Genomic DNA, 9534 nt, shown 5'->3' with positions numbered 1-9534 from the left:
TTATATAACAACGGAGAACGATACAGTCTATTCAAATATTGTATTCATTAAAAAAATATAGTATAATACAATATAATACAATACAATAATACAATACAATATATTATGAAACAATACGTAACAACCATCCAAACAGGCTCAAACCAGCCCACACCCGCCCCCTGCCATCCCTAGATTCCCCCAAGCAAATAGCGAGACTTTTGTTTTAGAATAAAATATCATAACGTTTTGATTTACTTCGTTTCTTTTAATCTTTTACTTTATTGCTGGAGTCTGAAAAATCACTTTCATGAAACACGATTACAAATTGACGTTATTAATTCTAAATCTGGTTAATAGAATATAATAACTTTAAAGAGTATTATCAAATTTATAGAACAAAATGAAATTAATGATAAAAAATAAACCATGCCGAATTTATTCCAAACAAAGGTATGGTAAAGTCTGCGTACACTCCACTCTCTTTAGTCCCCAATGTGGGATTACTTTGGATATGTTGTTTCTAGTTGTTTGGAAAGAAAATTAATAGTATTAAGGAACTATACACTTCAAATTTATATAGTTCTTCTTTAAAGACACTCGTGATCATTTTAGCAAAAGGAAAAAAAAGGCGAGGATGGGATTATTTATCGACCAATTTATGTAGTTACATAAACTACTCCATCATAATAAAATATATTTAGAAACTAAATTAGATGCTCTGCGTCATAAGTTGCCACCAGGATAAGTACAGCCATTGTAACCTAAGAAAAAGAAGAAAAAAATGTTATTGACTAAAAAAACAGGGCCAATTAATCAACTAATAAATATGCATGGAAGTTACAGCCCTGCAAAACATGTGTTAAGTTTTAAACGGTATAAATTAGGATTAATTTTTGTATCTAATTGGAAGAACACTTCTGTCATTTAATTTGTTTTATTCAGGTTTAGCTAATCATTGAATTGTTATCCCACATTGGATGTGGTATAAAATCATATCAAGATTTTAGTATAAATTATACCAATATTACTTATATGAAAACTAAAATGCAAGCAAATGAAGCTTTTTATAACCCCGGTAACCAAACAAAGGTAAAATATTCAATCAAGAACTCAAATGGTGTTGTGGAAAAGTGTTGGTATAAGATGAGAAGAAACTTACTAGGATTTGTTGAGGTGAGGAGAGCCGTCTGAGAGAAATCGCAGTTCCAGGGATTCCTGCCAGCAGTTTGATAAAGAATATTCATAGCATAAGCAGCATGCGATGCAACAGTATTTGGTTCAAAGCAGAGACCGCCTGCTTGAATAGCACTACAGTCAATACCAGTCATGCCACAGGCGTAGTCGAGGTTCGCCTGTAATTCAGAATCAGGAGTTCCCGGCTTTGGCATGCACCAAGTAGCTGATCCTGTTGGTTTTGGTGCTGGTGTAACCGGAGTTACTGGAGTTGTCGGTTTTGTTGGAGCAGGGCTCACTGGAGATACTGGTGTTGTCGGTGTTGTTGGAGCAGGGCTCACTGGAGTTACTGGAGCTGTAGGAGTCTAACAAAAGACACAAAAAGAACAAACATTATAAGGATCTTCAGCATGAATTGAATACTGGCCTCATTCTTAATGTACTTTCTCTATCCCCTGCATCTTGTTCCAAGGCATCGGCACATACTGCCTTCAACTATATTATTCGTCTCTCAAGATTTCGCACACTTGTAAAGAAAGATATTTGACAAATAACTTTCAATGATAAGAGTAATTGTCTAAACTATCATTTCTCTCTCCTAAATCGTATCACTTAATTAACACTCCACTAGTTGGACTAGCAAAGGGTGAATTTGAAAAATAAGGAAGTAACAAATGCTCCTTGCCTTTCTAAAAACGCTTAACAATTTGAAATATATACAATTTTCCAAAACAACTAATATTTCAGATCAAAGGAAGTACTACATATATTGCCTATTTGGCTCTTGAAAACCCAAAATCTGTGTATAATTTGAGAGAATGTAGTAATGTTCTTTATGTCCTTGGAACTTTTTTTTTTTTGCTTCAAACATGTTCTTGAAACTTGTTGGATGGCAAAATATTGTTCTCACCTGCGCATTTTTTGAGAGGCCAACATCGTAAGTCGTGGAAAGATCAGGCTTGAAAAGACCAAAAGAGCGTTCAGAGCCAGGCCCAGGCTTCAAGTCCTCATCATAGAGGGCAAAGATATAAGTATCTACTGATATACCAGGCATCAATGGAGTGCCAACCATAGACCTCAGGTGGTTTATCAAGTTACCATTATAAGCTTTTGCATTATCCATACTTGGGCCTACTTCATTTGGATCTCCCTTGTATGGCCACCCTGTCTCTGCAACCACAATTTGAATTTCCTTGAATCCCCACGCATTCAGGGCCGAATGTACAGCGTCAACCTGCATGCCCACAAGAATTTCCTCACATTAACCTGAGCAACTAATTAAGGACATTCACTGATACTGGGAACAGAAGCGGCCATACAGTAATGGAGCAGTTGATTTAGTGAGCAAGTAAAAGGAAAATCTATTGATATTGGTACTAGAGCAGATATTGTTATGTTTTAAAGATGTGAATGGAAAATGAAAGGTTGTGACTTTCCCAAAAAGTTGACTTTTTTAAAGAGTTGCGGCTTTTCTGAAAGGTTGTGACTTTTGAGAAGGGTTGTGTCTGTTTCGATAAGCCACAATAAGCACATGTTCACACTACCCTTTGTTGTCTGTAAATAGAGGATTTTCCTCTTATTTTTAAACATCAAATTTCTCCTTATTCTGCATATATATTTTCTTTCAAACAAAGTTGAGTCTTTGTGTGATTTTGTTGTTCGCTTTTGAGTTCGTTGAAATTATTGAAGTTTGAAATACCGCTACTTCTTTAATAGTTTATCCGTTTTATCTTGGGAGGAAATAATCCATAACCTCGGATACAGTGAGGGGATTAAATTCTTTAAGGACACACAGTGAATTCTGTAGACTCGGTTACTATTTTTTATTTTCATCTTTATTATTTCTGATTTGCTAACCTTAATACAGGAGGAATAACAAATATGATATCAGGGAACAGTGGATTCAACCAACTATATTTGTGTCGAATAATATATATCATATACATATATTTGTTTTCCACCCGATGTTTTGTATCCGCTTTTGGGTTCCGCAAATTCAAATTCACGCCTAGAAGTCTCATTTCGGGGGTATACTCTCAATGGATGCATTAAATAAAAAGGATTTAAATGTGTGTACAATAAGTAAATAAATAAAACTGTCCAGTCTAAACTCATTAGTTCTAAATCCTTATCTGTCTCGAACTTGGACAGCATGAAAATATCAAAACAATATGGTACCATATATGATTTTCCAAAACATAACATGTGAATTTTGATGGTAAATATTCTTTTGAATGTATAGCATTTTACTGGGCCCTGCACACCCAACTTTGCAGAACTATTTTTAGTTTGAATTCACTTTTTAAATATGTCCAAACAGATTCCAATGAAGTCAGTAATAATTTTGCTTACCAAATTGCTATCCTTTCAGATATAAGAGTCAAGTTTTCCCATTAAATATTGTAAAACATTTGAGAATCAGAACCTTGTCCAATTACTAATTTTTTTAATGAAAAACAGGCTGTCATCAACACGCAAGAATCAAGATCCAGAGTACTAGATGCTTTTTAGGTCCCATCAAATTGCACAAAAAAGGCCAAGAAATAGAGATCACTGAGTACTGATTATGGATAGTTGGTAAATTATTAATTATTATTGCATTGCCAATTATCAAATTACAGTACTAGTTATTACTACTACGGGGGTAAGGAGCCAATCAGTAAAATGTTCTTACCTTCTTTATTACACAATAATTATATGAGGGACTATTCAGAATGTGAGAGAATATAGACTAGAAATATTTTCTTATACTACTACTAGCTTTTCTGCACATGCTCTTGAAAGAATGTGTCAGGTTGATGCAAGTTGCGGTACACAAAATTGGTTAACCACAAATATTTATCAAGTCCCCGTGATGAAAATTCGGATAGCCGCTTAATTCTTTATATTAAAATTTACTAGTATATATTTAGAAATAAAAAGTGAATTACTAACCTGTGCATCAAACATGTTCATGTATTTGATACCGTTGCCCGAATCAACCCGGCCAGCATTTGGTTGGAAGAGACAGAATGCCAAAGTTTCAGGTCTTGGATCACTCTGATATGCAAAGAATGGGTATGGATTGATCATCAAAGGTGAACCATTTTCCTTGTGAAATTGCAGGAGAGCTTTCAGTGTGTCCCCAAATACTGGACTGAATAGCCCGGAAGAAGGCGGGTCGGACTGGGACAAAATGGACATGGCGTGTACCGTTGATACCTTGATTCTACCACCAAGGGAAGCTGCGTTGGCAGCACCATTTCGGTTACGTGTAAAGATTTTTTGAACTAGTAATTAACCAATAAACATAGTACAATAGCTCCTTCTCAATTTAAATAATTAGTACAGTAGACACAAAGTTAATTTACTCCCACGTAGGTCCAATTGATTTATTCCAAATAGAATGACCCTACCAACTTTAACAAATCAAATATCTTTATAATAACGATTTATTCAAACTCTCATATCCATTTTATATGGCGGTCTCTCTTTTTCAGTTTCTTAACATCATAGAAATGTCACGATGTGTTTAACACCATAACTTCTAAAGATATGCCAAAAAATTTACTCGTTGAAAATACTGTAACTTATACTCTTCCTAGTGTGTACTTCCTTTGTTCCAATTAAAAATGTCATATTTTTATAATTTAAAATAATTTAACTTTAAAATGATCACACAATTATTTAAATTTTATTTTAAATCACAATTTTTTTAAAACGTTCACTTTTTCCTTTAAATTTTGCGTAAATTTAAACGTTGTCACGTTACTTGGGACGACGGGGTAGTTGTTTTTATTGGTAAAATTTATTTAAAATTTAAGAAATCTGTGTGGAACTTGATTTAAAAAGATAAGATGGCTTGACTTCTAAATTCCAACAGCAGTCAAAATCTGAAAAGACATTGATCGAAAACCACCTACCAGCATTGAGGGCGTTTTGGACATTTTGCATGGCGGGCAATAGTTGGGGAATAAGGTTCTGATCTCCTGAAGTCACGACTTCGTTACCCACATTAACCACAATTATTTTACTCGCCGGATAGTACGCCAAAATATTGGAATTAACCCATTGCCCGGCAAAATTCGGATCGGCGGCTAGCGCGGGGATATCGCCGTTGGAAGCGCCGATCACAATTCCGATCCCGGTATTCGCCAACGCTTTTATGATTGCGGGATCCGCTCCGTATAACCTCACCTTCTGAATGCTCGTCGACTGAATAAGCTTCACCGTCTCCGCCGGCGGCGGGAGGTTATCGGCGACTTGACCGTAGTTAACACCGATAAAAGCCTGTGACTCTGAATTACAAGGAAAAAATAGTTACTATGAGTTAACCAAAACTCGCACTGAGTCGACTCAGTATAAAATTCAAAAAATCGCATTGGAACTTGTTTGATCATACAAGTCATTTTCAGATAAACACAATGAGGTTAATTTATAATATAATCTCTCTGTGTGCTGTCAAATTTGAACAAATTGTTAACAAGTGCCTAACATCACCGATTAAACTGGATGTGTGTACCAAGGGAAAACAAAAAAGCTATGGAGCTGAAAAGCAGTCAGGCTTTTTTCTTCCAAAAAGCATAAAAGTATATATTCGATTCCAGGAAAAAGTCGATTGGCGCATTAATCAGTGAAAACAATTGAAAGCGAAAGTGGAAGTTAATTACCTGCAGAAGAAAGAGACTGCAATAAAACAAGGAAGATAAGGAAGCAAGTGGAGAGTTTATGTGTAGCCATTGAAGGTTCTTCTATGTGGAGAGGAAGAAGAAGTAAGGAAGAGGAATTTAACGGTAAAATTATGAGATATTTATGATGGGTGGAGTGGGCTCAGTGTGAAGAAAGTGGAGTAGATTTAAACAAGTGAGGTTTAAAGGAATGAACGTGTGGACATGTGTGTGCGCATAGGGACAGTAGAGTAGAAGACAGAAAGTTTCGGTGCGGCTTCGTTTACACCTCCTTGGTCTAGTTTTATACTACTTCCATTTACTTTTATTTATTCATTTTAAATTTAAACGTCACTTAAAAAATAATTATTAAAATATATTTTATTATAGTATTCATATTAATTAATAGATAATCTTATATATTGAAAATAATTTAAAAAATAAATAATTAATGTTCAATTGAAAAAAATAATTATATTTTTTTGATATATTAAAAGTAAAAATCTATATATAAAATAGTGAAAAAAAAACCTTTTTTTCTTTTGAAATTCTCGGGAAATTAGTGATCGCTATACTTTAGCAACTCATTGGCAATATAAATCTATTTTTCTGTAATAAGCGGCAAATTGCATGAGAGAGGTAAATTTAGCAAACTTTGTACGATATGCTCGACTAAAAAAATTATAGCATACTCATCCAATTGAAAAAGAATCAGATGATCCTTGGTCTTGAGATACCCCTGCTGGTACATTATTTGCCTGTGTTGGTGTGAATTCATGAGATAATTTGTCATATCTTACACTCATACAAGTTAAATCACAGTGAATAAATATCTCTTTTAAAATTTATATGTATACTCAAACAATGTCATACAAATTGAGATGATGGGAATGGCAAAAAATGCAAATAACTTTTAGTGCTTCAATTGTGTCTATCAATAAAAATGTGTATAGAATCTAGACTATAACAATAATAATAACCCCAGTAAGTGATAGCCCCTCAATTTAAAGAAATATAATCGACGCGTGAAAGTAAGAAAAAGAAAAACAAATATAGAATATAGAATAAGAATAAATTATGTGTAATAGAAATTGTCATCGAGGGGGAAAAAATAAATATTATTACCTTAAAAGCAATAGTTATTGGTATAGAGAGAAGGAAAAACTATTAAAATGGGAGATCGATAGTAAGCCCATTATAAGTGAGTCATATTATGAGAGTATTTTGTGCGTAAATGTTTGATTTAGCAATTGAGTAAATATTACTCCTTAGTAGGATTTTTTGTGAAATAAACATGACACGCATAAAGCAGGCCATTAGCATTTAGCGTGGCTTTTGTTTGACGCATCGGTTACCCTGAAATATTACTTCCTTCAGCAATTGAGTAAATATTACTCCTTATTAGGATGTTTTGTGAAATAAACATGACACGCATAATGCAGGCCATTAGCATTTAGCGTGGCTTTTGTTTGACGCATCGGTTACCCTGAAATATTACTCCCTTCATCTATTTTTACTTATTCAAAAAAATTAAAAATATATCTTTATTTTTAATTATCCAGTTTACAAAAAAAAATCACACATCTTAAAGCGGAAGATGTCATAGATAATGTGAAACGGAGGGAATAGTTATGGCATACGATTCCCTCGTAGAGAGCAGCAAAATCCTTAAATCTTTCCCTTTGTAGTGAATGCTCCCTAACAAATGGCATGAGATTTAAACTGATTACAAACCATTATTAATTTCAAATTACAATTATTTATTAATCTACTATGTAAAAGAAATACATGTGTATAATCACAGGAAAATATTAGAGAATGCAAATACTTGGCTTTTATTCATACCAACGGACCACACATCTCAAAAACTAAACAAGAAAACAAAGAGAGGACCCTCCCTTTTTTCTTCTAGTGGCGAAGATTCATTAGGTATATATGTAATTTTTCCATAAAGGAATTTCGGATGAACCCCTTCCGCCCCAACCCCTAACCATCCTCCCAAAATTTGCGTGGCACACATTAGGCATCTAGCGTCTTGTTAGATAGGAACATGTTAAAGTTTGTGTGTTTCTGTTTTGTTAATTGATTAGGAAAGCAAACTTGGTAACGTATGAGTTTGCTATTCTAGGAGACATATTAATCGTATGGTGCTATTGTTAGTGTGTAATCTAATCGTGCAAGACTCAATTGCAAAGCCATTCTAAGCAAACGTTGACATAACACGTATTTAAGCTTTTCAAGTGATTGTTTATAATTGGACAAAAGTAGGTCATAATGGAATAACTAATTCATTAGTCTATCAAAGAGAAACTATATCAGGTAATCAAAGGAAAAGTTGTCACCTGGAATACGGATGAGTGACTTTTTGATGATCTCCTCTTAATCAACTAGTCAACAGCTCCCCCACCTTTTTTTTAACCTTCCCATCGTTAGCTCCCTCTTTTACTCCCTCAGGTGAAAAGATGCTTACCACTTGAACAACCTCAATCTCAAACCTTCAGACCCCAAATAAGGCAGTACTAACTACTAAAGGATTCTTTTGAAAGTTCGGAATTTAAAATATCACCATCATCTATATATGGAGGGAAATAATTTGTGAGTTGTCGCGCAGAGACAACTAAAACAATTTTTGGAGAGGCTTAATGCAAAAAAAAATAAAAAAATCTAAAATTCATCTCGATTTTACAGTTTCTCTAAATTGTCCACAAATGAACAACTATTACTTTGGAAGTAACTATAAGGTTCATTTACCACCGAATACCATGCTCCAACACATCTTTTTGTGGTGTATTTTTGATATATTGAAGTGAAACTAGTAGTAATACTTCAAGAGTCAGTAACTTTGGATTTGGGGATGTTGGAGAACCAACAAATGACACTGCAGAGCCATATTCCTGCTATGCAGCACTTAAAACCAATAAGCCAAACCAGAACATGGCGCTGCATACCAAAAATAGCGCCAAAGGCTGACGAAGATACGAAATGAAATTTTGGTGCTTCAAATTCTTTATTTTTTGTTATTAATATTTCAGAAGTTAAATTCCAAAGGACATGACTATTCAGAAAGAGTGGTCTATTATTCAAGATAACTGGTAATAGACTTGTTGTATCCCAAAAGAGCATTATCTGTTAGTCCCAAAAGTCAGGCAATCACTCTATTATCTTTTGAGAAAGTGACAATATCACGCCTGTTTAACAAAACTTTGTTAGCAAACCGGAAAAATAGTTACCTAAACTAAAAACACTCTGGAGCAAACACTTCACAGCCTTTCCCTTTGAACACACTAGGATTGCCCTGCTCGCTGAAGCAATTAGTCAAGTTCTAAGCATGTTTCAGATAGCTGGAAATCCTATGTAGTAGATGGATTATAAGACAGGGGTTGGTTCTTTTGACTACCCAGCTTAATTTCCACATCCACTGCATTCACAGAAAGCTACTTCCATTTTCTCCCGAATTGCAGTTGGGAGGACCACAAAAAAAGAGTGAACAAAAATCATTGCCCACGGGGTAAGTTAGACCAGCCTTTAGCTAGTTCGACATACCACACATTATAGGAGTCCATTCTCGCAGCAATATATGAAGATTAAAAACACATTTCTGGATATGCAGGAGCCCAAGAAGGTAGTTATTCAACAGCATAAAAGTGCAACCAAACAAATGTGAAATGCTTTAAAAAGAGTAACAACACAACTAGAATATGCCTTAACGGAACAATTTCATAGTTGACCACAG

At 34.5% G+C, this 9534-nt stretch overlaps 1 protein-coding gene across 1 annotated transcript; it reads right to left on the bottom strand.

Moving 5' to 3' along the window:
* Positions 1-397: 397 nt before the first annotated feature.
* Positions 398-6069, bottom strand: LOC129885453 (glucan endo-1,3-beta-D-glucosidase). Its single transcript, XM_055959734.1, has 6 exons — positions 5805-6069; positions 5058-5432; positions 4090-4379; positions 2066-2389; positions 1142-1520; positions 398-743 (listed from the first exon to the last, which is right to left on the bottom strand). The coding sequence occupies exons 1-6, from the start codon at positions 5872-5874 to the stop codon at positions 706-708; spliced, it is 1476 nt and encodes a 491-aa protein (XP_055815709.1). The 5' UTR covers positions 5875-6069; the 3' UTR covers positions 398-705.
* Between the last annotated feature and the right edge of the window lie 3465 nt (positions 6070-9534).

This window comes from Solanum dulcamara, chromosome 4 (genome assembly GCF_947179165.1).
Source record: "Solanum dulcamara chromosome 4, daSolDulc1.2, whole genome shotgun sequence".
In the NCBI taxonomy this organism is placed as follows: Eukaryota; Viridiplantae; Streptophyta; class Magnoliopsida; order Solanales; family Solanaceae; genus Solanum; species Solanum dulcamara.
This window is presented reverse-complemented; position numbering and strand designations above follow the sequence as displayed.

What these genes read in the sequence shown, in the direction of transcription:
- LOC129885453 (XM_055959734.1), bottom strand. Translation starts at nt 5,874, where the DNA reads ATGGCTACACATAAACTCTCCACTTGCTTCCTTATCTTCCTTGTTTTA. An exon ending in GCAGTCTCTTTCTTCTGCAG is followed by an intron (nt 5,433 to 5,804) that starts GTAATTAACTTC and finishes CTTGTAATTCAG; the next exon opens with AGTCACAGGCTTTTATCGGT. An exon ending in CCAAAACGCCCTCAATGCTG is followed by an intron (nt 4,380 to 5,057) that starts GTAGGTGGTTTT and finishes CTGCCAACGCAG; the next exon opens with CTTCCCTTGGTGGTAGAATC.